The following is a 26,778-nucleotide window of genomic DNA, read 5'->3' as shown; positions in this document are numbered from 1 at the left end:
TAGATACCCAAGCCGGAGCCCTGCTACGTTTTTGGTCTCCGTGATACCTGTGGCAATGAGTTCCGCATGCTAATTGTGTAGAGAGAGTCACTTTCTGTATCAGCCTTCCGTGTTCTGCCTTGTGTTGGCACAGGCGAGGGGTGAACAGCTCTGGCTGATCACCGGGGGGCTGAAATGTTACCGTGTTTGTCGTTGTGACTCTGTGCCCACAGCCTGGCTTCTTATTGTAGGGTTGTTCCCAAGGGGTCTAATGTGGGGCTGGGCTTATGGAATTTATCTTAGTGGGGGTCTGGGGGTTTGGGGCTTTTATAACAATAGCCCTGCAGGGGCGGATGGGCGTCTGCATGTCTCCTAGGGTAGCTCGTGGGCAGGGCAGAGTTTGGTCCTACCGAGTTTGACGGTGCTGAGCATTGCACCAGAACTAGGATGTCCCTCGTGGCATGTACTAAGGTTTATATTCCTGCGTGCTCTAAAACTAGCTTCCATACGCTACTGCGTAGTGTCAGGGCTCCGTAACAGCGAGCTCCGCCCCGACAGACCCATTGCTCTCTGCTGGTGGCACGTCAGTGACTCGTCTCCGGGATGCCGTTGGCTCGAACAGCCCCGGTGTCCGGCTCGGGAGAGAGCAGTGCCTGCCCTCTTCTCTGGCAAGGCCTCTCTTGTGTTTTCAGAGCATTCCAACTACTTTGGAGTGGATGAGAAGCTGGGACCGGTGGCTGTGAGCATCAGGAGAGAGAAGTTGGAGGATCATAAGGACTACGGGCCCCAGTATCAGTACAGGATTATCTTCCGGACCAGCGAGGTACATCATCTTGTCCGGGGCGGCCTCCAGAGAGTGCGTGCGGGTCTGTATTCCGGATATAGGGGGACTTTTGAAACAGCCTCTTAAAACCAGGGCTGTGGGTCCTGCGTCTGAGGGCCCCCCAGTCTCGTCCCGTGGGGCACAAGCAGGGTTCTGGTACGTGGAGTGTGGCTCCGGGTCCCTCCCTGCAGGTGTGGGGCAGGCAGCAGGGCTCGAACTGCTAGAGGAGCAGGCCTGGACTCAGCAGAGCACTACTAGAAGCTGTGTAAGTGCTTTGCCGCGGATGGGTCAGGGAGGTTTCCCCCCGAGCACTGCGGTCCTAGGGGGCCCGGACTCTGGGACGTGGTTACTGCAGTGTGCATGCCAGAGCCCTGCTTCGAGCACCGGTTGGAAAACCCAGGGTTCAAGTGTAGACGCAGGTTCCCTAACACAGGTCAGCTGACTCGAGTCCTCTAACCCTGGGACTTTTAGAGCAGCCCTTGAAATCTGATTGGCCCCCAGCAGAGGGCGCCGTGGCTTGCCATCGGCTCGACAAGCAGCCGGCTCACGCAGCCGCAGCCCGAGCGATGTCAGCGTTCAGATATCCCCGCGACCGGCCGTGCCCTTCTGCTCCTGCCACGGCCCTGTGCAGCGCCCGGCGTGGCTGGGGGCTCCCATTCCTGGTGCTCTCCTGGTCTGGCCTCTGCAACAGCAGGTGCTGAGGACCCCGCCGTAGGTGACTCGTTCCCAGGCCAGGCGTGAGGCTCGAAAGAAGGGCCAGGTACACCTGCAGTCGGTTCCAGAGATTCGCCACCTTTCCGACAGGCAGGCAGAGTGCTGCGGGAGACCCCGAAGAGGGGTGGCACTCTTCTATTTGTACTTGTAAAAGAAGGGGGGCTCCACGGTGAAGGGGTTCGGCTGGAACCCAGGAGAGAGACCCTGTCTGACCTTGGGCACGACTGCATCTCTGTGGGCCTGTTTCCCCCAGTCTGCGAGGTGGGGGGGAGGAGCCTTCCTTTCTCCCACTTGGTACCTGTTTTGTCTATTCAGACTGGGAGCCTCTGAATCAGGGACTGTCTCTGTCGGGGTCTGGGCAGCGCCTGGCCCGACGGGGCCCCGGCCTGGGGCGGGATCGGGGTCTGGGGCGGGATCGGGGTTCGGGGGGGGGCCTGGCCCGACGGGGCCGGGGGCCTGGCCCGACGGGGCCTGGGGCGGGGTCTGGGGCGGGCCTGGCACAGTTGGGGGCTCTAGGTGCTACCTCTGTACAAATCATAAGTGTGCTATATGCTGACACTTGGCTTCCTTTTTACATTGGCTTGTATGTTTGGAGACGGTAACATTGCAGTGGTGCCTGAGGCTAGAAAGCACAGTGTGTTTTCCTAGGAGGAGCTCATCCCTGCAGGTTGGCTAAGACCCTCGCTGGCGTGCCGGATTGCAAGCACAGCCCGCGCTAGACCTCCCGACGCAAAGCCATCTCATTCTTAGTTCTCTACGCAGGATTTCTGTGGCGAGCTGGTGGCTGGCGTCCTGTGCCAGGAGGTCTGCACAGAGACACGCCGGTTCCCAGAGAACAGGATTCTAACGCATCTTCTCCTCTCCCCACTTCCATGTGTTTGGTGCAGCTCGTGACCCTGCGAGGCACCATCCTGGAGGACGCGACTCCCACCACCACCAAGCACGGGACAGTGCGTGGCCTCCCCCTGAAGGATGTACTGGAGTACGTGGTCTCCGAGCTGAACATCCACTGTCTGCGGCTTGCCATGAACACGCTGAAAGTCACAGAGCAGCTCCTGAAACTCGACGAGCAGGGGGTGAGTCGTGTGCGGCAGACGGGCAGTGCTGAGCTGTGCTTCGGGCCCTCTGGGGGTCCTGCTGCCAGCTGGAACGGGGATCGGCATTGAGCTCGGGTAGAAGAGGGGCACAGCATGCAGCCATTCGCAGCCAGTCTGCAAAGGTAGAGAGCTGGTCTCAGAGCAGAGCTAGGCGGTGGGGCTCCATCCCCTTTTTGATGGGACTCGTGCTCCTAAGTCACCTAGGCCCTCTTGAGCACTCCATCCTCTGGGCTGGGCTGAGCTCGGCCAGACGTGGGAGATTGGTGAATGAGCAGGCAGCGTCTCACACCCCTTCCCACCCCGCAGCTCTGCAGGAAGCACAAGGTGGGAATCCTGTACTGCAAAGCAGGGCAGAGCTCCGAGGAGGAGATGTACAATAACGAGGAGGCGGGGCCAGCCTTCGAAGAGTTCCTCTCCCTCATCGGGGAGAAGGTCTGTCTGAAAGCCTTCAGCAAGTACGCTGCCCAGCTGGACACGAAGAGTAAGTCCTGGTGCGTGCGGTGGGGGCAGCGGCACCCGTGGCTGCAGGGTGTGGGCGGAGCTCGCCGGCACAGCAGAGCTCTGCTGTGGGTTCAGCACGCAGAGCGCGTCGGCTGGCTCTCCCCTCACGGAGTGTCTTCTCTTGCTCTTCTTCGCAGCTGACTCCACCGGCACCCACTCTCTGTACACCACGTATCAGGACTACGAGATCATGTTCCACGTCTCCACTATGCTCCCCTACACGCTCAACAACCGGCAGCAGGTAAACGGCCCTTCGGCTGGCAGAGCCTGTGGGTCTCCGGCATGCTGAGTCGAGTTCTGCCGCGCACCAGCTGTTCCGATAACCAGCATTCCTCTCACTTCCCGGGCAAATGTGTTTTCAAACTTCCCGGGCGGCGGAGGATGTTAAGGGTGGTCTGGGTCAGGATCCTGCAGATGCGTAAGGAAGGAGAAGCATCCATGCTCTGTTGCACACTCTACAGTGGATTCATCCTCACACGCCCCGGGAGGGGGGCAGTGCTGTCGTCCCTCCTGGACGTGCTGCCGGGAGCTGACGCACAGCCTGACTGAATGACTTGGCCAAGGTCATGTGGGGAGTCTGTGGCAGAGCTGGGAAAAGAACCTGGCTCTCCTGCCCACTGGTCCATCCCTCCTCTGTGCTGGGCTGGGGGTGACTAGCACCTGGGATCCTGCCGATCTGGGTTTGTAATCGGAGCTAGACGCCCGACTGCCCTGGCTGTCAGGAACTGGCCTGTGCGTCTCGATACCCTTCCCCGTCTGCAAGGGAGCCGTGCCGTGGGCACAGAGAGCTCGGCTCGAGAGCAGTCTGCCGGGCTCCCCACAAAGTGAGCGGTGATTGTGGCTCTGGCAGGGAGAAAGCAGCAATGTGGGAGGTGCCGGGCAATCCCGCTCTCCATGCATCTGCCAGCGGCCCAGGCTCTCCAAATGGAATTCGCTTGAACGTTTCAGATCTTGTGGCTACGTCTCTGTGCTGGGTCAGGCCTGCTTTTCCTGCCCGCTTCTCCTCTCGCCGTCTGACCGGATGGCGAGGTCCCCCGGAGCCTTTGTCATCTGCCTCGCCCACGTTTGCTTGTTACCGCTGTCTGTACTCGGCACCCGGGCACTAACACGTGTTTGTTCTTACCTCGGTAGCTACTAAGGAAGCGGCACATAGGAAACGACATAGTCACAATCATCTTCCAGGAGCCTGGAGCGTTGCCTTTCACCCCCCAGAATATCCGCTCCCACTTCCAGCATGTCTTTATTATTGTCCGAGTCCACAGCCCTTGCACTGATAACGTTTGCTATAGGTAAGCCTCGCCTGCTGCTAACCCACCTGCCAGCTTGTGTTCTGTGTCACCGTCCGCACCCCGGACGGTGCTGTCGGCTCCTCCGCTCAACTGGCCGCAGGTGCTGGGGTGGAAGGATGCCTGTTTGCGCTGGCGAGGCGCTGACCCAAGCTCTCAGGTTAGGTTGACCTGGTTGGCTGTGGGATGAATTCTACAGGCAGTCACTGGGTGGGGGAGGTGTCGGTGGCCTGAGTTAATGTTTCTCCTCCCGTTCTGCTCTGGGAAAGGAGTTGCAGCTGTGACAACTCCTAGCATCCCGAGAGCTGCTGCCAGGAACCGTAGACTGGGGCCACGGGGGCTGGTGCCCTACTTGGAGGTGCTTTTCAGGGGCCTGTGTTTCAGCCAGTGCTGAGCACCTGCCCCCCAAAAGGTGTCTTCCTTCGGGCACACAGAAATCCCTAGCTGGTTTTCACACCTAGCCCGATGCGGGTAGACACATGTGTCCTGAAGCAGCTGCGCTAGCAGGAGACAGCTCATCTAACCGTTTTTTCTCCTCCCCTTTGTTCCCTAAGCGTGGCTGTGACCAGATCCAAAGATGCTCCACCCTTCGGCCCCCCCATCCCCAGCGGCGTCACCTTCCGCAAGTCTGACATCTTTAGAGACTTCTTACTAGCCAAGGTAATCAATGCCGAGAACGCCGCGCACAAGTCCGACAAGTTCCACACCATGGCAACACGCACCAGGCAGGAGTACCTGAAGGACCTGGCAGAGAACTGCGTCACTAACACGCCCATCGATTCCACAGGGAAATTCAACTTGATCTCCCTGACTTCTAAGAAGAAGGAGAAGATGAAGGCGCGGATGGGGGCGGAGCAGTACAGCAGCGGGGCCATCGCCTGGCGCGTCTTGGCCCAGGACTTTGCCCAGGGGGTGGAGATCGAGTGCATCTTGGCCATCTCCAACGAGTTCATCGTCCTGCTGGACCTCGGCACCAAGGAGGTGGTGTTCAACTGCTTCTGTGGGGATGTGATCGGCTGGACTCCCGATCCCGGCACCCTCCGGATCTTCTACGGCAGAGGGGACCACGTCTCCATCCAGGCCACGGACAGCAGCCCCGAGGACATCAAGGAGATCGTGCAGCGACTCAAGGTAGGAGCTAAGCTGGCTGGTGTCTTAGTGTCACGCCCGGGGGCCCGGTTGTGCTGGGAGCTGCGCAGAGAGCCTCCACTCCTAATAGATGAGACCGACGAAGGGGGTGAGAGGGGAGGTAGAGACTGTCCAAGGGGACACACGCCAGATCAGTGGCACAGCTGGGGATAGAACTCAGGAGTCCTGGCTCCCAGCCCCCGCTCTAACCACCAGACCCCACTCCCCTCCGAGAGCCGGGGAGAGAACCCAGGAGTCCTGGCTCCCAACCCCCCTGTTCTAACCCACCCGACCCCACTCCCCTCCCAGAGCTGGGGATGGAACCCAGGCGTCCTGACTGCCTACTAGTCAAACTGCCTCCTCAGTAGCGTGGGCCGAATGTTTCCAGCTGCAAGTGGGTGTGGTGGGGTCTCACATGGGACCAGGTGGCTGCGGGATTCCAAGTGACTGTCTCGGGCGCCTGTCTCGTCGTGGTGCTGCCGTTCGTATTCATTCACCCACCGTATGCAGACCCCGGTTCCTGGGCAGTGAGCAGCAGCTGATCCAGTCACAGTCAGCCCAGGGTCAGGCCATCTGCCTGGGACTTCATCTCCATGGGCCCGGTTTTCCTCTCCAAGATCTTGGGGTGCAAGGGGGAGCTCAGCAGGCCCCTGTTGGCAGGCAGAGGTGAAACACACAGGAGTCCAGCAGAGGGGAGCACCCTGTGCGCAGAGCTGGCAGGGCATTGAATGCCGGCCGCGAGCGCTGCAGGACGTGGGTTCGCACACGCCATGTCAGAGGGGCTGCCCACAACCAGCTGATCCCCACGGCGCGAACAGCAGCAAAGCGGCTGCCTGGTTCCCAGGGGCGCTCGCTGTCGGCTCTCTGTCGAGCCTGGCGACTGGGAGGAAGGTACAGGGCAGCGTTCAGTGAAAAACACCAGTACAAATGCACCCGTATTGTGGCTGAGGGTGCAGAGCCTGTCCCTGAAGTGTGTGTGTGTGTCGGGAAAGCCGGTACCAAATGAGATGCCGCAGGCTAGCCTCACCCCAAGCTGCCTGCCAGACAGACAGCTCCAGTGGGGGTCAGTTTGGTGACTGCTCCCTCCGCAGGTCATGACCTCGGGCTGTGAGACGGTCGACATGACCCTGCGGCGAAACGGGCTGGGCCAGCTCGGCTTCCATGTGAAGTACGACGGGACGGTGGCCGAGGTGGAGGACTACGGCTTTGCGTGGCAGGCGGGGCTCCGGCAGGGCAGCCGGCTGGTGGAGATCTGTAAAGTCGCCGTGGTGACGCTGTCCCACGACCAGATGATCGACTTATTGCGGACCTCGGTCACGGTGAAAGTGGTCATCATCCCGCCCCATGAGGACGGCGTCCCTCGCAGGTACTGCCCCCGCGTGCCGGCGCCGGCGCTCTGCCCCAAGGGCTGATCGAGGTGTTAGAAACGTGCTAGGGGCCTCGCTTAGCAAGGCACTGTGGTGCCAGGGCGTTCGCTCCCCCGGGCCCGCCGCTCCCCCGCGGCTTGGCAGGAGCTGAACTGCTGTTAAGTGTTCATTAAAAGGGAAAGTATATTGAGGGGAGTGCAAACAGCGGGGGGCCCACAGCGATCTGGCTCCGCCCCCTGGGGCAATGGCTGGCAGAGGGCTGGGCCGTGAGCCTGGCTAACCCCTGACGCATGAGAGCTGATGGGGGAGCGTTGCTCAGAGTTGTCTGGCTTTGATAGGGTTAAATTGGGCCCATTTATGAACAGATTTGCATGTGGCCCCTGCAGCTTTCTCTGTGCTTTGACGTCTAAGCCACGCCTGCTCCGCAGCTTTGCAGGGCAAGTTCAGACAGTGATTAAACTTGTAGGCAGCTTCTCCTCCCAAATCAAACCCCAAACCCGGCCGTGGACCGAGCTCTGCACGCCAAGGGTGGCTCCTGGAGCGGCAGCGTGTGGCAGGGATGGGAGCCGTGCTTTCTGCTCGGAAGCCAGATGGCTGATGTCTTAGAGCAGGGTGCAGGTATCGTAATGGCCACAGCTAAAGGGGAGTTGTGGGAAGGCTGGTTCCTGCGCTAGGAGCGAGGGGCTGGCTCGTGCGCTGACACGCAGCCCAGGGCGGTGCAATGACCTTACTGTGCCGCAGGCCCCAGTTAGCCGCAGGGCCGAGGAACTGCTTCGGAGCATCGGGGCTTGTTGGATTGCAGCTAAGGGGCGGGGAGATGTACAGCATGGAGCCTGGGCTGGGCGGAGTCACTGGGATTTGAACCCCGAGTCTCTTCGGGCCTGTTTACGCTGGCTAGGCAGACGTGCTAAGGACGGGCTCTCAAAGCTCCACACGTCCGCACTGCTGTTTAGTGCTTCCCAGGAGAGCGCTCCAGCGTAGCATACCTGGAGAGCGGGCGTGGCCCTGCCGTGCTCCCAGGGGTGTCAGCACCTGGGCCGCCTCGCAGCGCCAGCGCTCGTTTCTGCTTGTGCTGAGAGGGATTTTGCTCAGCAAGCCGAGGGGCCCAACTAAAGTGCAGTGGAATTTGCCACCCGCGTTCGCTCCCTGGCCATTGGTTACCTCGTCTGTCGCTCCCTTTGGCAGGGAGCGTTTGTAACCTCGGTTCTTAACGGCAGCAGCGGAGTTAGGACCGTTGGCCGTTACAGATGGATTCCTCCAAAGCTGTTGCCATTTCCCTTAGGCCCAACCTTCCCATGGCGGGTGCGAAATCCATCGACCGGCCCCATCAGTGGCCGGGTTTCAGTGGGAAGGGCTGTTACCTCACCGCTGAAAATCAAGCCAGACGTCCAGGAGCCTAAGCATGGCTCTCGCTCCCTGTCGGTAGGCAGCCAAGCCCCAAGCCGGTGTCCTTCAGGGTTTCCCCCTCGGCTCTTTTGAACAAAAAGCTCCCAGTAACGCTAAGAAATCTGGAGCACCTTCTTGCTCCAGCTTGTTTCCCTGCCCCGAAGCGAGGAGGTTCTGCTGCCTCGCTGCCCATAATGAAATGAAGCAATGAGGGGCCGGTGCAGGCCTCTCTCCACCAGGCCGAGCCGTTGCCAGCTGCTGAGGGCCCTGCACGGGCCTCTGGCAGCCTGCGGCTGCCGCCTAACTAGTGCAGCGGCAGGAATTGCTCCGGACACGGTTTTGCACCAAATGGGATGTGCAGAGCCGGGGGCTGGGGCAGCAAGACGATGAAGCACCGAGCCAAGCAGGGGCTCTCCCAAGGCCGGGGCCACGAGCACCGAGACGGCTGTAAATCAGACTCAGTGGGATTCCAGCCTGGGTGCATCTGGTGCCTTTCCGGCGCGGAGAGGGGGCTGTGGGTGGGAGGGGCGCAACGCACTCCCCTCCAAGGGCCACGAGGGAGCTTGGCCTGAGAAGAACCCTAGCGGGCAGGGGTTTGTCCACCCGTCTTTAGGCTCCTACGTCCTGGTTTTCTCCACGTGTGGCTAAGTAGGTCACCTCCTCCGTTCCAGCTGCCTGTGCGTCGTCCTAGCAAGTAGCAGGGAGATGCTGCCACTGACACAATGGTGTGCGATTAAACGGGCTGAGCCCGTGTGGGGAAGGCTGCACAACCTCCAAGGAGCAACGCCTCTGCCCCCCACTGCTGCACGGGCGGGGGGGGGCACACAGTGTCCTTCGCCCCTTGGCAGGGGAAGAGGTGGCATTAGCTGCCCTCCCCGTCGCTCATGCAGAGACGCTCGCATGCCGGCAGCAAGGAGTGCTGTTTGCTTTTCAGGGGATGGGCCGAGTCCTTCGAAATGAGCAGCATGGAGCACAAGGCAGAGCTGGAGAGCGTGCCCGCGGGGCATCGCCCGCCGTACCGCAGCAACTCAGCATGGCAGTGGAGCGGGCCTGCCTCCCACCACTCCTCGCAGGCAGCCAAGTGGGCAGAGCCCCTGCCCCTCACGAGGCCCCCCAAACAGACGTCTGTCATCCCGTACCGCGAGCCGCAGCCCCTGCACAGCAAGAGGTAAGGCTGAGCTGCGGGGGGCGGAGGCCGAGGGGCAGTCCGTGGGGTGTAGCGGCTGGGGTGACCTGTGGCTGGAGACTGACCGGTGCAGCGCCGAGCGAGTGAGAGCCGTGGCGCACAAGGCTGACGCTAGTCAGTACGTGTGGCTTCCAGAAATGGCTTGTGTGTACATCTGAGCCCTGCGGTGCCCCCCAGCTGGGTGACCGCCAGGTTCGCCCTCCTGCCTGGGCCAGGGTCCTGCGGTGGGTGCAGCAGGCTGGGAAAACAGGGCCTAGCAGCTGACACTCCCAATTTACCGTGTGCACTTGCAAGAGATGGTGGAAATCTGCCTCTTCCAAGGTGGTTACCGCAGGGTGCGGCGGGCTCCTTTCGGCCCGTCCTGAACGCTGGGATTCCAGCTGTTGGGGGCAGATTGAACCAGCAGCCTTTGATCTCGCTCCCGAGGGACACCTCCGGTGCGCAGTCCCCAGCCTGCGTTAGCCACGCCCTGAGCCGAGCCAGCGGGGTTTCAGGCTCCTCGCGGCGATCAGCCATTTGCCTTTTGCATTCCAGCTCCCTTCCGGTGCGGGGGGGCGGGTGTCTGTTCAGTGCGGACTCCTGAGAACTGAAATGGACCAGCGGCTCCCCAGCGGCATCGCACCAGCCGGCTTTGATGCACATCGGGTCCTCTGAGGACCCCTTTGCATTAGTGTTTCGTTCTCTCCAGCTGAGAACGGGAAGCAGGAACCGTGGATGTGGTTAGACAGGGTGGCTAGCAGCGCAGTGAGGGGCTGGGCCGGGACAGCCCCAGCGGTAGCCTCCAGTGCCACTCGCCAGGGACTCTCCTGTGTGAGGAAGTGTCACCTGCCATTCACCGAAGAATGAACGTGCGCGCACATGTACACGCACGCGCCCCAGTGACCGGGCTCTGCACTGTCCATGTTCTCCGGCTCCACGGCCCATCGCGTTGGTCAGTATTTGCCTTGCCCGAGTCTCTGCCCTTTCTGGGCTGATGGTTCTGCTCTCTCACCGCGCTGGGCTGGGTTTCTGGGGGATGTTGGAATCTTTAGGGCAGACCAAGCACTTTCTTTCTCTGTGTGCGTCTCTTTGACCCAGGCCGGTTAGCTTCCCTGAGACGCCGCACACCGCCGCTTCCTCCCCAGCGGGGGCGGAGAGAGTCCAGCCATATCGGCAGCCGTCGGGCAGCTTCTCGACTCCAGGCTCAGGAGGAACGGCTTACACCCGCTACAAGCCATCCCCAGAAAGGTAGGCTAAGGAACAGGGGAAGGTGCTAACCTCTCCACCCCGCTGCATGAGTCTGACAGCCCGTCCAAGCGCCGGCAAGCCTGGAGCGATGTCAGGGGGAGTGCCCCTTTTCGCTATGTCCCGTATTGCACAGAGGGGATCTTCCATTGCCAGCAATGAACACCTCCATCCTCCCCTCTGAGCCCTGGCCAGGTCAGAGTACTCAGGCCAAGGAAGCCGGGAAGTGGCATCTCTGTTTCAGCAGGAGGGGAGGCGTGAGAGGGCTGGCGTCACGACATTCTCATGGCCGGGGACTGCAGCTTTTACTCTGCCCTGCCTCAGCAAAACTGCTCCCGGTTGAAAGTCCAGAGAGTCCTGTCGGTGCTGGGTGAGCGGGAGCCCGTTGGGCGCTCTGTAGTGCAGCGGCCGGGACAGGAGCCGCGGCCGGGGGCTGTAGAATATTAAGCATTCAGGAAGATGGGAGCAGCTGCCCCAGAGGTGGCTGCTGTGCACTGGCCTGTTACAGGAGTTACCCTTCCTTTCTGGGCTGTCCCTGTCCCTCTGCCCGCCTGGCCAGCCCTGGCAGCCTTTACCTGAGCTCTGAAACCAGAGCCACGTACCCCTGGCTCTGCCTAAGAGCAGGGGGTGTTTATAATGGGCTCGGGCTTGCTGCTCTCACCCACACAGAGCCACTCACCAGCCACCTCACTGGGAGCATTCGCTTGGGCTAGCGGCGCTGGGGACCCCTCGATCCAGCCGGGGAAACGCCCCGGGGTCGGCTGTCAGGGGCCCCGGGGACCCCTCGATCCAGCCGGGGAAACGCCCCGGGGACCCCTCGATCCAGCCGGGGAAACGCCCCGGGGTTGGCTGTCAGGGGCCCTGGGGACCCCTCGATCCAGCCAGGGAAACGCCCCGGGGTCGGCTGTCAGGGGCCCTGGGGACCCCTCGATCCAGCCGGGGAAACGCCCCGGGGTTGGCTGTCAGGGGCCCTGGGGACCCCTCGATCCAGCCGGGGAAACGCCCCGGGGTCGGCTGTCAGGGGCCCTGGGGACCCCTCGATCCAGCCGGGGAAACGCCCCGGGGTCGGCTGTCAGGGGCCCTGGGGACCCTTCGATACAGCTGCAGCAACTCTGAACATGAGGCCCCCTCAGCAGTAGCTGAACAGCGTTCCCCTCCTCTGGTGAACCTCGGCCGGGGTAGCAAACGGAGCGAGCGTGCGGCATAGGTTCCCCCTCCCCTCTCCAGCCAGGTGGCCCAGGCTGTAGGCTGCCTGCACGGCCTCAGAAGGAGCGAGCGTGCTGAGAAGTGCCGGAGCTGGGTACCCTCAGGAGAGAGCGTGTGGTGGCTTGGAGGGAGCAGCATCTCTGGGAAGAGAACTCTTCCTGGAGCGGTTACCCCTGAGCCAGCCTGCCCCGAGGGATGTCCGGGGAGGCACGGGGGGCTTGCAAGGGCCTTGCCTGAGCTGATTCCCTCATCTGGAGCAGAGCCCCCTGTATCGATGCTGCCCTTGGCGGGACCCAGCGGAGAGCACCAATCCAGGACAGATCGCTCAGAGCAGGGCAGTCCCAGCCCCAGGCTGGGGTCCTTGGCACACCCAGGCACCAAACCAGCCAGCCAGAGAGGACTTCGGTCTCACCCCACTGGCTACCCACACGTCACACCAGCAATTCCCTCAGACACTCCAGCTTCCCCGTATCCCCACCAGCGCCATCGTTATGGGGACAAACGGTTATGAAAACCAATCCCCCAGTAAAAGAAAAGAGGTTCTCCCAATCCCAAAGGACCAAGCCCCAGACCCAGGTCAATATACAAATCAGATCTTACCCACAAATCACGCTGCTGCCAATCCTTTAGAATCTAAAATCTAAAGGTTTATTCGTAAAAGGAAAAAGATCGAGATGAGAGTTAGAATCGGTTAAATGGAATCAATTACATACAGTAATGGCAAAGTTCTTGGTTCAGGCTTGTAGCAGTGATGAAATAAACTGCAGGTTCAAATCAAGTCTCTGGAACATCCCCAGCTGGGATGGGTCCTCAGTCCTTTGTTCAGAGCTTCCATTCGTAGCAAAGTCCCTCCAGAGAAACAGGATTGAAGACACGCTGGGATGCGAATTGTCTTGTGCCCCCCCCCCCCCCCCGCCCCGACTCTGCCCCCTCCCTGCCCCATTGGATCCCTCCCCAAATCCCTGTCCTGGCCCCGCCTCTTCCCCAAGCACGCCACATTCCTCCTCCTCACCCCTCCCTCCCAGGCTTGCGCTGATCAGCTGTATGGCGGCGCAAGCGCTGGAGGGAGGGGGGAGAAGCAGGACGCGGCTTTTTTTTTTTTTTCCGCTCCGCCGGCAGCCCCGGACGTTGCGGGGCCCTCTTAGGCGCGGGGGCCCCATTCCAGGGAATCAGCTGAATCGGCTTAAAGCCGGCCCTGGTCCCTGCATACCTTGCTGAGTCACAAGGTGTATCTGCTTCTCTCAGTGGGTCAGTTGTAGCTGATGGGCCTTAATGGGCCATCAAGCAGGCTAGGCAGAGCTGACACCAACTTGTCTGGGGTGTCTCCCAGAAGCACAGCACAAGTGTGAAATACAGACAGTGTAGAGCCAATATTCATAACTTCAACTACAAGAATGATACACACACATATAGACAGCATAATCGTAACCAGCAAGCCAGAACCTTGCCTTAGACACCTTATTTGGCCTCCTTTATACAAGATTTGGTGCCATTACAGGACCTTGGTTGCACCAATGATCTATATGGTCCCAGTTCATGTCAATAACGTCACACCCTCGCCCCCCGAGTGCCGGGCCCCCTTGCACCAGCGCACCCCTTCTGGCTGTGCTGCGAATTCCTGCAGTGTAGGTTGGCCTGTAGCCGGCTGCCGCAGGGTCTCCTGGAACAGGCGTGTTCTGCACCAGGGTTAGCCCTGAGCTGTCTGGAGCTAGGACCTGCCCGTGCTGAGCCCAGCTGGAGGCCAGGGGGAGATTGTTCCCCATTAGCGCAGAGGAGCCTGGTGCAGTCACTGGTGCCTGTGCAGAACACGTGCTAAGCGGGCGTGAACCCACGCTTGGCTGCTGGTGCTGCGCCCCCTCCTGCGCAGGAGTCACTGGCGATGCAGGGTTTGTGGTGATGCCATGGGGGAGTCCATAGGGGCTGCACTAGGCCGGCTGCCCCCCACCAGTGGCATGGGGCTTCCTTCCGCCGCACCATCCATGTCCCCCGTTTAGTTCTGGGCCCCGAATGGTGTGTGCCTGCCGACTGGGGCTGCAGGGCTCAGCTCAGACGCTCCCACCCCGAGGCTCCTGGAGCCCGGGCTCCAGACACACACCAAGAGACACATGATCACCTCTCCCCGTGCGGTGGGGGGTGCCGTGATCTCCAGCCTCCTGGCATCGGCCGGCCCCGTGGGCTCGTGTGACGTCGGGAGGTGCCACTGGCTGCTTGGCATCTCGCTCTCTGCCCCTCAGGGGGCACTGCCCGGCCAGCAGGCCAGCCCGGGAACCCAACCCACCGTCCTGGTAGCCAGGGGCGAGGGGGCTGTTGCAGCAGGGCTAGAAAACCCTGCTGGCTGGGGCTGGTGTGGGCTCTTCTGGCTAATCAGTAACGATTTCCCGGTGGATCCGCAGGGCCTGTGCGTTGGCCAGCTCCCAGGGAGACACGGCCCGTTCAAACCATTGTCAGTCACAGTCTGCGCTACACGAGCTCCGAAAGGTCCCAAGTTAGGGTGCTGCACACCCCTCCAGCTGAGATCAGGGCCCTGTCGGGCCAGGTGCTACATGGTGTCACGGACTCCCAGGTCATGCCCACTCTTGGCCCCGTGTGGTCCGTGGGGGCAGCCCCTTTCAGTGAGACAGCCCTTCTCGGGGGTCCACTCTCTCCCGGGGTTAGGCCCCTCCACCTCCTGGAGCCGCACCTCTCTGAGCCTTAGCACGTCTGTCTCTGCCGTGGGCCCCTTCAGGGATCCATTCACTCCGGACCCCCGGGGCCTCCACCCCCAAAGGGGTTGATGCCCCCTGTTCTCTAGACCGGAGTGACTCTCAGCCAGCATAAAACAGGAGGGTTTATTGAGCGTCTGACCCCAGCACAGGAAACTCTCAGGGCCTCAGGCCTGGCCTCCCTCAGCACAGCACGTCCCAGTCTCCCCTGCATCCAGGGGGGCTCTGCCTGCTCCCCCTCTCCAGTCCAGAGCCCCCCTGCTCCCAGCTGGGCATCTGAGATCCCAGGCCCCAAGCCCCGCCTCTGTTCATTGTCTTCTCTCCAGGTAAACAGGGTCGCCTGGGCTGTAACAACAAACTCCTTCTCCCCTCCCTTGTTAAACCAGTAACACCAGGGACACTGAGTCCCACCCCCTCCGCATGCAACCCACTGGAAAATACAAAAAAACCCAAGAAAATCCCCACTTTGTCACACATGGACACCCCCTGGTCAAGAGCAGGGGGGACCCCATCAGGCCGGGCGCTGCACAGACCCCCTGACCAAGAGTGTGGGGGGGGGCCCTGTCAGGCCAGACGCTGCACAGACACCCCCTGACCAAGAGCGAGGGCCCATCAGGAGACCCAGCCCTGCCCCAGAGCTCCCAGTGGGAACAGCTACTCTCTAACCTTCGAGCCCTGACTAAGCAGACTGCTAATGAACCGGCTAATGAACATGTGACTCCAGGGGCGTGGGCATGTGGTGGGGAAAGGCCCAGCTGCACCCTGCTCCTCAGAGAGCACTGGGGGGTCCCTTGTCCAATTGCTCTCTCCGAATCCCCAGCTGTGCGTTGCCTGGCTTCTTCCTGCACGCTGCCCCCAGGCCATGTCTGGTGAGTTCGGATCCCCTAGCCTGCAACTCCAGGCTCTGGTTGCGTCCTCCTGGGCTGTCTGCCTGGTGCCTGCGTTCAGCGGCAAGACGTCCAAGGGTTTTCATTGCACGTTCTGCCTCTTACTCATCTCACAGCTCTTTTCCCTCCCCCTCCCCTCCACCCCCCCCCCCCCCAGCCTGAATCCTGGGTTTGAAAAAACCTGCTAATGAGAACACAGGATTATTTTAACAGCCTGAGTTTGCCGGCTTCAGCTGTCTCACCTCCCGTTCTGTTCGCAGATACGCAACCTCTCAGCGGCCTGTGCTGCCGTTGGAACAGCATTACAGCCCCGAAGTGACCTCGAGCGGCGATTCCTCGTCCGGGGGGCTCCCCAGTCAGGAGAGCACCATGGAGAGGCACAAGCCGGGTAAGGCTCCCTCACACCGGCGCGGGGGACCCGTGCACTCCCCGTGGGGTGGGAAGCATTTGAACACAGCAGAACGACTTGGGCACGTAGGCTCCGTAATGATTCCCTGAGAGGTTTTCCTGCTTTCAAGGAGTGAGGCCTCTGCAAGCCGGCATGGAGCCTGGGGCATGATGCCGGCTCCGGAGCAGCTCTCTCTTCTCTTGATTTGGGAGCTAAACTCCCCAGCCGCCTCTGTGCTCTGTGCACCCCAGACTGGCGTGTTGAGCCCTGCCCGGCTGCTGCGTGGTGCGGGGCCGGGGAAGTGCCTCTGTCTCCTGTGCCGCTGGCTGTCCCTGCTCGGCCTGGTGCATGCCGGCAGCCCTGCCGCTGAGGGGTCTCTCCGCTTCCTCAGCCTGGCTGTGGTGAGGGGTCGCTAGGGTTGGGGCAGATGGGGATGTCCACTCTGCGGTCTGTGGGGGGTGCCCCTTTTAGTGAGACAGCCCTTCTCGGGGGTCCGCTCTCTCTCGGGGTTAGGCCCCTCCACCTCCTGGAGCCGCACCTCTCGGAGCCTTAGCACACCTGTCTCTGCCATGGGCCCCCTCGGGGAGTCCACGCGCTCTGGACCCCCGGGGCCTCCACCCCCAAAGGGGTTGATGCCCCCTGTTCTCTAGACCGGAGCGACTCTCAGCCAGCATAAAACAGGAAAGTTATTGAGAGTTGAACACAGCACAGGAAACTCTCAGGGCCACAGGCCTGGCCTGGCCTCCCTCAGCCCAGCACATCCCAGTCTCTCTGCCTCTAGCTGGCCTCCGCCTGCTCTCCCTCCCCAGCCCCGAGCCCCCCTGCCCCCAGCTGGGCATCTGAGATCACCGGCCCCAGGCCCCGCCTCTGTCCATTGTCTTCCCTCCAGGTAAACAGGGTCTTAAACCCGCCGCCTCTCCTAACCAGCCTAGGTCACCGGGTCCTCACTCTGCAGCCCATTGTCCGCCCACTGGCCAGAACCGGCTGCGTCTCCTCAACTGGGCCTCCGGGTCACCAGGTCACCGCTCGCTGGGGTATCCATCCTCCCGGCCATCGGCTGGGTCCCCACGTCCTCTCTCCGGTCCTCTGCAAAATAAACTCCCTCTCCCCTCACCTCTGTTAAACCAGTAACACCCAGGGAAACTGAGTTCCACCCCCTCCGCATGCAAACCATTGAAAACTCCACAGAAAACAAGAAAACCCCCCACTTCGTCACAGGTGGGAGGGGAAACTGAGGCACGTAATTGCCCACGGTCACGTGGCAAGTCAGTGGCAGAACTGGGAATAGAACCCAGGTTTCCAGACCCTCAGGCCGGTGCTGTGTCCACTCTGCCATTCTGACAAATCTTGACTGAGATCCTGGCCTCGGTAATAGCCTGCAGCGGGGAGTCCCGCGGATCAGGTCTGCCATCAGCTCTGTAGAAGGGGTCTGTGCCTTTCTTCTCTCCACACTCAATTGGCTGTTTTCGAGAGGAGGAGAAATCAATGAATAGAAACATGCTGAAAAGCAGACGCTGGATTTCTCCCACCTTTTCTCTGGGCTGATCTGGCCCCAGCCCCACAGTGGGTTGGTGACTGCTAGTTCACTTCTGTTTCGCCAGCGAAGTGGGAGACTATTTCTTTATAGATCCTGTTTCCAGAGGGCGCTGACGGGCCTGCTCTACGGGGAGAGCCCCAAAGGTGGGGCGTTGATACAACAGCCCAGGCAGATCCTGTCTCCTGGAGCTGCCATTAACACGTGCGGGAGCGGCTGCCTCACCATGGCAGAAACTCAAAGCTATTAGAGAAGGGATGTTAAAATTCCCGGCCTGTGATATCTTCCCTAGAGGAGCCTCAGTGCTTGGCCAGCCAAGTTACTGACCTGGTGTATTCACCTCAAGGGTCAGAGGAGATACAGGTGCGATAAACTCTCTCGCTGTCCGTCATTAGAACAGTGCTGAAAGGGATCAGGGGGAGGGTTCCTCGGGTGGCTGGCATTCGTTCTAAAGCTGAAAGTTTATTGCTCAAACACAAATGAGCATTTATAGTGAAACTGAACTCGAGTTATTATACCAGATAAACCTCATTGAAACCTATTTAAGCCTCTCTGCCTTTGGAGGCAGACTATCGCAGTCTCCTTTTTTCATTAATAACCATGCATTGGTGCAGAGGAGAGGGGTGATTTGACTCCGCGCTGATAGTATTCGCTGCTCCTGTTGGTAACAGACAGACCCGAGGTGGAGGAGGGCCGGGAGGCAAAGGGGGGAAAGGCGGCTTTGGGTGTTGTCTCTGGGACACTGGATGGCTGGTAGGTCATCTGGGGCAGCTGGTGCTTGGACCCCGGTTCGCATTCCATTCAGGGACGTCGTCTGCCATCTCATCTGGCTGTGCTGAGGCCGTCTAGGTGGCTTCAGGCTTCGATTAGAAGCAGAGAGTGAGAGACAGGACAGGAGGAAAGAAATGGTGGGGAAGAGCGTAACACAACAGGGACGGGAAGGGAACAGACTCTGCTCTGGTTCTGCGGTGTGACAAGTAGCTGTCCCCACCATGGGCTGAGATAAAACACCAAGCTCCTTACACGGGAGTGAGGCCTGCCGGAAATCTGCTCCCTCAGCCTCGGGGGCTGAGACCGGAGCTGCCGAGACTCTCGGTCTCTTTTTAAGAACCCCCAAAAGGGGAAAATCCGGGGGCATAGTTCATCCCTCGTTATTCCGGCCGACAATTAGGCCTAATATCCCACGCCCCGATTTTGGTGCAGTAATTTCCAGCTCCACGTGGTCTGTTTTTAGCAGGTGATGGTGCTGTTAACCCAGGCCATGAGTCACTCGTGCTGGTGGCGGTTTGCACTGGCTCAGTCTGTCGGGTTTTCTTGCCCTTGTTCATAACATTTGTTATTCCAGTGTTCATTCTCCAGCAGGCCAAAAGTTCCAGGTATTGGGACCTCTTGTGAACTTTCACATGCTCCTTACAGAGAGCTCCCCAGGAATGCGTGGGCCCAGTTATCACCAGAGGTCAGGGCCTCTGTTGTGCCGGGCACTGCCCAGAGCCCATGAACAGTCCCTGCCTCACAGAGCGGGAGGAGAACAGAGCCCATAGAGGCAGCCCCCAAGGCAGGTCATGGGCCGAGATAGGAGTAGAGACTAGGTGTCCTGTCTGCCTGGCCCACCCCGCTCCTTCCCAGAGTCAGACACCCAGAACCTACGGGATGCAGCCGGACTCAGCAGCTGTTTTGGCTGGCAGGAACGCTGCCCCCGAGGGACTGGAGCTGTTCGAGTTCTCCATGTGCCCGTCACTAACAGGGAGTTAGGACTGGATTGGTTCCCCCTTGGATGGGGCTGTTTTGTGGCAGATGGTTTACCCCTCGCTGAATCCTTTGCTCATGGCTTGCTTCTCTTGGGGAGGCGCTGGGCTGGCCCTGGGCATGCCCAGGTGGTTTGGGGACCAGGTGGAGGTGCCAAGCGCTGCCTTGTGAGCAGTGGGCCCCTTTGAGGGGTCTCAGACTGGCCAGTCAGCCCTGGGTCATGGTATGCCTCAATCTCTCCGGGGCACATTTTCCAAGCGCCTAGGGGACTTAGGCTCCTCCCTGCATGTTTTGGAAATGCGACTTAGGCCTGCCGTGCTCTTGATTTAGGAAAATGTTCCCCTCTCTGTGTCCCCGCTCTTCCCCGCCCTCAGGTGGTGAGGCAAGGAGCAGGTTAACGTGAGTGAGGCCGGGGGGTTGCAGGAATGGGGCCATAGCCCCACTCAGCGGGAAGGGGAGACAGCGACAAGCCCTTAGCGCAGACACCGGGGAGCAGCCGCACACGGCTGGTCTGTGTCAGCAACGGGCGATTTCCTTCGGTGGGATTATGAACAACGCCAAATCCCTCTGACCAGCCACCATCTGGCTAGGGCAGCGCAGCTGTGAGCGCACCAGCTCGGAGCGCCCACCAGCAGGCTCTGCTGCGGCCCTGGCGTGCTCGCTCCTTGGGAGGGTCCCCTCCAGCGGTATGGCTTAAGGTGCGGCTGGGAAGTAGCGTCGGTGTTGAGCGGGAGGTGCTCTTCCTTCTGGGAGAGCCCAGCGCTGCGTCAATGGGGGCTGGCCTGGGCAAGGGAGGAGCAGTGCCCTGTCCCCTAGTGGCTGCGATTGCAGGAGCCGACGTTCTAGCCATGGCTAATTACCAGCTCCCTAAAGCTGCGCTGTGCTGCCGTGCGGTGGCACTGCGCTCCTTTCACCGCGGGGCGGGGCGGGGATCCACGGGGCCTGCTGTGCGTGTCGTTCCTGATGTGGCGTGGTGGTGGATTGTTGCAGAGCCCCTGTGGCACGTGCCGGTGCAGTCCAGGCTCCCTGCTGCGACGGGGAGCAGCATGAGCAAGCGGCCCAGCAGACAGGAGCTGGCAGGAAAGGATTCTCCCAACCGGCCTTCCAAAGTGAGTGGAGCTTCTCCCCGCACCTGGCCCCGGGCTGTGCGCCGTATGGGCGCTGTTACAGCACGCAAGCCCCTCCGCCCCAGCCCTTGTGAGCCGTGGGGCCGTCCTGGCTCTCCCCTGGTGAGAAGCAGGCGGCTCGGTTCGTAGGGTTTGTCTCGTGCAGAGGCCTTGCCCGTGGGGAGGCGACCGCGCGGGGGCAGATACCCCAGGGAAGCGGAGCCCCTGTGTCAGCGTCTGCCCCCAGTTGAAGGGGAGCTGTTGTTCTGGGGGTGGTGGCCAGGCAGTAAGCGCTGCCCCAGGTTGTGTGCTCAGCATGGTTCCCAGGCCTCTGTGCTTTAGGAAGGGCCGTGCTATGTCCTGAGAGCAATACCCACCTGAGCGCGTCTCCGGGAGCATTTGGCGCCGGGGCAGAGCCAGTCACTGGTCCAGTTAGACCCATTTGTCAGCAGGAGAGGTGCTGCAAGCCCCATGGCTGAGCAATGGAGCCACTCGGCGGCTGTCCTGGCTTGGCAGCGTTGTACAAGAGCTCTGCTCCGTCACATCCCCAAAGCAGGCTGGCCTCCACTGCAGCATAGTCAGGGCACGGCTGTTGTCTAACCCGCTGGGCACAGCCGTCCTGCTGCGGGTGATGCTTTCAAATGCCCCGGTGACAGCGCGCCGTCCCCATGATCTCCCCAGCGAGTACACCGCTGCTGGTCTGTGTGCCAGTGACCTCAGGCGTGGCCCCAACCGACCCGCTGGGCTGCACCCGCCTTCCCCAGACCCAGCAATTGGAAAGGGCCCCGGCCCTGCCGAGTTACCTGGAGCCCCACGGCTCTCCCGGGAGGCTCCCCGGCTGGAGAAGGCTGGGCTGGGCGGGGCTCAGCCCCCCAGTGGTGGGCGCGCAGCGGGAGTCCGGGGCGCCGTTCTCCGGTGACCCGCGGAGGGGCTGTCTTTGCAGGGTGAGGCTCAGTACTCCAGCCACTCCAGCAGCAACACGCTGTCCAGCAACGCCTCCAGCAGCCACAGTGACGAGCGCTGGTTTGACACGCCCGAGCCTGCCGAGGGTGAGCCAGACCCCGTCTCCAAGGGGGGCTCCAGCGACAGCGGCATTGACACCACGCTCTACGCCAAGCCCTCCCGCCTGGGGCCGCAGCGAGACCAGCTGCCCAAAGCCCCGCCGGGCTCTGCCCACTACGCCAGCCTGCATGAGAGTGGGGCCAGGCCCGGGAGCAAGAGGAGGGAGCCTTCGCCCGCCGTCAGCGCAGGCAGCCACAGCCGAGGCTACCGGCCCAAGCTGTATGGCACAGGGGCCGGCGCGGCCGGGCCTGCCGCAGCCCCCAACCATGGCAGTGAGCTCTTCAAGCAGCCAAGGTAACCCGGCCTGCGCAGCCCGGAGCGCTGGGTGGGGATGGGAGGGAAGCAGGGGAACCCCCCCACCACCAGTGATAGGAAGGCTCCAGGGCTCTGCTTGAGTTCTTGCTGGGAGGCTGACAGAGGCGGGAACTGGGGAAAAGCCAGTTCCCTGGCCAGCCACTTCCTTCCTCCGCCGGTGCTTGGAGCTGGTCGTGCTGTGCCAGGCTGGGTGAGAGACGCTGGCCGGGGAGGTCTGAGCACGCAGCAAAATACCCAGGAACTGCCGAGAGGTAGGTGGGGGAAGGGCTGAGGCCTGGCGTAAACGTAGCTCAGATCGGATGGGTGATGTCCCGGTACCACTGCAAAGACACTGCTTTCGTGCTGGGGACAGAGTCTGCAGCCCTCTCTGTGGCCCAGCTTGGGGGAGGGGTTACATCTGGCTCCCCCCCGCTGTGGGGCTGTTGGTTGGGGGAGCTCCTGGGGTGTCACTTTCAGGCCTTTCTCTTGTAACCACCAAGGCACAGAACCCCCTAATCACATGACTCCAGCAGCTGGGCCCTAAAGGAAAAACGCCCCAAATCTCATGAGTTGGCAACACCCTGCTTGTCCGCTAGTGCTCATCTCCCCCTCGCCAGGTTTGCTATCTCAGCCGTGTTTAAGGGACACCGGATCTGTTCCACTGAAACAGTGAAATGCAGCTACAGCTCCTGCCCCAGCCACGACTCCCCTGCCAGGTTCTGGGATTTTACAGCCCCTGTGTTTGCTTGATTTCCTCACCCCAACTAGAGGGGCAGCCGGGAAAGTGATTCTCTTCAAAGCACCGTTCCCTTCTCAGAGTCACAAACTGGAAACTCCGAGCCAAATAGACTTTACACACGAACTTCTGGGGGTCACAATTCCGGGAGTGATTTGGGGGTGCCTGTCCCGGGTCCCCGTTCACAGGTCGGGCTTTCCACCCCAGCCAAATCCCGGCCCTTTACAGGGTCTCCAGTCCCTGCTCACAGCTGCATATCTTGCCCCGTTGTAAAACCAGCAGGTCAGATGTTCTCAGACAGGGCTGGTTTGTAAAGTGCCAGTGTCCCTTTAAATGCTCAGACCCGCTGAAGCCCAGAGACTGGGCCACGTGCTAGTCTCTGGCCCAAACCCAGCGCTGCCGCGGAGCAGCAGATTTTTAATCCCAACCCAGAAACCTCCCGGGTTTTGTACCGGTTGTGGTGTTTTAAAAGGGGGGAGGAAAGGGGGTCACCCCAGAGTGGCGTGTTCCCAGCCAGGGGGGACTGGTGCTGGGGGTGAAATCGGATTTCCGCCTGACCTGGAATTGATTTGATTTAGTTTTTTGTTTGTTTGTTTTACTTTGTAGTAATTTCAGTTTGCGACAAGGCCGCCCTGCTCAGGGTTACAAAACGCCCGTGGCTGAGAATCCCAGGCCCCCACACATGTCCCAGTCCAGCTCCTTCCAGCTGTCTGCCTCTGTCCCCAAATCCTTCTTTTCCAAACAGACCAGCAGGAACAAGCCCGCGTTGGGGTGGAAGAGAGCCGAGGAGACCCCCACGAGACCTGTGGCCTTCACAGACCCAAAGAAGTAAGCGCTTCTCATTGGGCCGCCGGCTGGTGGGTTGGGCTGAGCAGAGCGCCAGGCGTGCGAGATCTCTGCCATGGGGATTGGCCAAGTCAGTGGTCCTCGAGCGATAGCCTTCAGTAGCTTCTTGTCCGCTGCCTCGGTGCACGTCGGGCCGTGAGTTCTGAGCCGAGCTCACTCCTACCGGTGCCCCAGTCCCCAGCCCGGGCAGCTCTTGCTTGGTACCTGAGGAGGTGGGCATAGGCAGCCCCCCGTGGGCACCAGTGCAGGTCTGCAGCTGCCGCCAGCACGTGGGCCTGAGTGCAGGGTGGGAGGAGCTGGAACGAGGGGTCTGAATCCGCCCCCCCGCCGCCCCCCCACGCAGGAAGGCAGGAGGGCCCCTGCTCTGGGCCACCTCTCACAGGGCACGGAGAAAGGCTCTGGCATCTCGGCATGGGTAGCTGTGCCCACAAGGATGCACGCAAACCCCTCCAGCACAACAGGGGTTAAAGTCAGAGGTCAGAGAGGATGGCGGCCATGTCTCGGACCACTCCTGCCCAGCGTGGCGCTCCCACCAGAGAGGGCCACAGCTCTTTGCTGCGTGGCCAGACGCGCTGTGGGCCTGCCATTGCCGCAATGCATCTCTGCAAGAGGCAGCCGGGAGCCGTGCCTCCCGGCCTTTCGCCTAGCAAGGCTGGTGGATGAAAAGGAGACCAAAGCCGTGGCCCCGTTCCTGGGGTTTAGGGCCTGCCCTTCTCACTCGCAGGCTCCGTCGTTCCCCTGCCTCCTAAAAAGGCTAATAAACGGCGCAGCCCCTGGTCTTACCTGCCCCACTGGATCCATTGCTGCTCCCGCGCCGGCCAGGGCATGAGAACCACTTCAGAAAAGCCAGGATTGGGCCAGTCACTGCCTGGGCAGAGCTTTTCCTGCCCATCTCTGCCGGGCCCCAGCTCGGGCTGTCGAATCGCACCACCCGTGAATCTCCTAATCAGACATGCCCAGTGGGGAGGACTCCTGGGTTGTAACCCCACATCTCACCTGCTGTACCTTTAGCAAGTCACAGCTCTGTTCCTCAGTTTCCCTGCCTATCTCTGTGTTTGTCCAGACCATGTGCTCTTTGGACTGTCTTACTGGTCCTGTGCACGGGGCCCCGATCTCGGCCGGGGTCTGGGCATCGCCCGGCCCAACAGGGCCCGGATCTCGGTCGGGGTTTGGGTGGCGCCCAGCACAACGGACCCTGATCTCGGTCAGCGCCCGGCGCGACGGGGCCCCAATCTCAGCCGGGGTCAGTGGGCACAGCTGTCCTACAAATAACTCGCACTGGGCAGAAGTTTGTGAGGAAAATGGTTTCCATCGCTCCTGCGTTGGCTCGATGCTTTACAAATGGAGTCTCTGTTCCTGCCCCAGAAAGCTGACGAGTGAAGCCCGAATCCAGCCGGAGCACCGGGGCAGACAGAATTTTCCATAGGATTCAAAGGAGCAGGGGGTGGGGGCTCGCCTGCCCGATACAAGGGCTGTAAACACCCAGGGGCTTTGGGAGGCAGACACCCCTCTTGCCTACGGGCATTGACCATCGGGCCTGCCGTGCTCTTGGCTAACGGGGGCTGCTCCGGGAGCCGGTCTCTGAGCACGTCCCCTCCCACGCTGCTCTAGGCAAATCGACATGAACACCAAGAACGTCTTTGGGCAGCCCAGGCTGCGGGCGTCACTCCGGGACCTGCGCTCCCCCCGCAAGAACTACAAGTCCACCATTGAGGACGACCTAAAGAAGCTCATCATTATGGACGGCTTGGGCCCGGAGCCAGAGAGAGCCATGGTGGGTGCAGGCCGACAGGGTGGGCCCCACTAACAAGGGGAACTCTGCTCCCTGCCCATCCATCTAACAGCAGTGTTGAGGCTCCAGTGGGCCGGACTCTTGGGTTCTGTTCCCAGCTCTGGGCAGGGAGTGGGGGCTGGGGAGCCAGGACTCCTGGGTTCCATCCCCAGCTCTGTCACTTACCTAGTGTGTGACCTTGGGCGAATCCCTTCCCCTCTCTGTGCCTCAGTTTCCCCTCCCACACTGAGCTCTTTGGGGCAGGAACAGTCGCTCACTGTGCCGTCCCCGATGAGGCTGCTCGGTGCTGATGTGACACCCCCAGTAGTGACCCCGGGTTATCGTGGGAAGTAACTGTTTCTGCGACAGTCTCCGCAGAAGACTCTCCAGCGGACGTTATCAGACGAGAGCCTGTGCAGCGGGAGGAGAGACGCCAGCTTCGCCAACGCCACCTGCTTTGAACAGTCCCTGGCCAGCGACGTCCTCTTCACCAGCACCTATCCGTCCAACACGCTGCCCACCCGGCGGCAGCATCCGCAGCCGGGCAGCGGCGGCCTCCCCGAGAAGAAATGTGAGTATGGCACGGGTCTCGGTAAGAGCGGGGGGCTGGCAGCCAGGACTCCTGGGTTCTCTCCTGGCTCTGGGAGGGGAATGGGGGCTGGTGGTTAGAGCAGGGGGCTGGGTGCCAGGACTCCTGGGTTCTCTCCCCGGCTCTGCCGTGTGACTCCGGCTGCGTCACTTCCCCTTGCTGTGAAAGGGGCGGTGATGTACCGTGGTTGGGGGTCCCTAGGTGACGAATGTGAGAGAGAGGCAGGGTAGCGTGTGACGTTGGTGCTGCCGTGATCCCGGTCCGTCAGGAGTGCACACAGGGGCCTGCCTGGCAGAGAGATGTCAGGCGCTGCACGTGTGCTTGTTAGCTGATGAGAGCTGGTTCTCCCCGCGGGCGGGTGCAGGTCCCCCTCTGGGAAGAGCCAGGGCATCTCCATCCAGCCCCAGGCGGGTCTCCTTGAACCGTCACGGGACCGGCCCCTTCCTTCCCTCTCTCCTACATGCCTCTGCCTGGACGTGTCATTGCACGTCGTCCCTCCTCCCACGGCTGGCCCGATTCTTGCCAGCGGCCGTGAGGCAGGGCCCCACTGGCAGATCGCCCCGGGCTCCAGTTAGGTGCTGGAGAAGGGCCCCACGCGGGGTGGGGTCTGCGGGCGTGTGCGGGGCCCCAGCGTCGGTTCCAGGAGCTGGGGTGGGGCTGGATCCAAGGGCTGGAGCATGTGGATTCTGCAAACCAGCCCCAATGTGCTAATGGGGATGATTGGTTGACCCACGAGCTGGGGTGCTCACCCCCAGGCTACACTTGGCCCCGGCATAACCACAGGGCAGTGGGGGGGAGCTGGCAGCAGGGCAGCGTGCTGCTCTGGGGGGTGCTGGGCCTGCTTCCCGGCGCTCCGAGCGTCCTCTGACCCCTCTGCTCTCCCCAAAGCCACCATCTCTGCCTCGGAGCTGTCACTGAGCGACGCACGGGACAAGCCTCCCAGACGCCTCGACCCGGGGCTGATGCCCCTGCCCGACACGGCAGCTGGCCTGGAATGGTCCAGCCTGGTCAACGCTGCGAAGGCCTATGAAGGTAGGAGCCTCGGCGTCTGCAGAACACTGGCTCCCCGCGGCCAGGGAGCCGAGCCGTGGCCTGCCAGTGTGGGAGTGCTGCTGGCTGCCAGTTTGCGAGCCGTGCTGTGCCGCACCCAGACAGCGTGGGGGGTGCTGCTGGCTGCCAGTTCGCCGAGCCGCGCCCAGACATCTGCAGCATGGGGAAAG

The 26,778-nt window shown here is 61.4% G+C and overlaps 1 protein-coding gene across 6 annotated transcripts in view; it reads left to right on the top strand.

Moving 5' to 3' along the window:
• Positions 1-26,778, top strand: part of SIPA1L3 (signal induced proliferation associated 1 like 3) — a 100,343-nt gene that overhangs the window by 67,824 nt on the left and 5,741 nt on the right. For all 6 annotated transcript variants that reach the window (XM_054009672.1, XM_054009673.1, XM_054009675.1 and 3 more), the window contains 16 exons: positions 672-802; positions 2,404-2,592; positions 2,920-3,094; positions 3,252-3,355; positions 4,246-4,403; positions 4,955-5,531; positions 6,620-6,894; positions 9,216-9,449; positions 10,545-10,694; positions 15,747-15,874; positions 20,145-20,263; positions 21,204-21,616; positions 22,959-23,180; positions 24,810-24,972; positions 25,339-25,540; positions 26,447-26,590. In XM_054009672.1, coding sequence (XP_053865647.1) covers positions 672-802; positions 2,404-2,592; positions 2,920-3,094; positions 3,252-3,355; positions 4,246-4,403; positions 4,955-5,531; positions 6,620-6,894; positions 9,216-9,449; positions 10,545-10,694; positions 15,747-15,874; positions 20,145-20,263; positions 21,204-21,616; positions 22,959-23,180; positions 24,810-24,972; positions 25,339-25,540; positions 26,447-26,590 — 3,384 coding nt within the window. The remainder of the gene's footprint in view (positions 1-671; positions 803-2,403; positions 2,593-2,919; positions 3,095-3,251; positions 3,356-4,245; positions 4,404-4,954; positions 5,532-6,619; positions 6,895-9,215; positions 9,450-10,544; positions 10,695-15,746; positions 15,875-20,144; positions 20,264-21,203; positions 21,617-22,958; positions 23,181-24,809; positions 24,973-25,338; positions 25,541-26,446; positions 26,591-26,778) is intronic.

Source organism: Malaclemys terrapin, chromosome 20, assembly GCF_027887155.1.
Source record: "Malaclemys terrapin pileata isolate rMalTer1 chromosome 20, rMalTer1.hap1, whole genome shotgun sequence".
Classification (NCBI taxonomy): Eukaryota; Metazoa; Chordata; order Testudines; family Emydidae; genus Malaclemys; species Malaclemys terrapin.
This window is presented reverse-complemented; position numbering and strand designations above follow the sequence as displayed.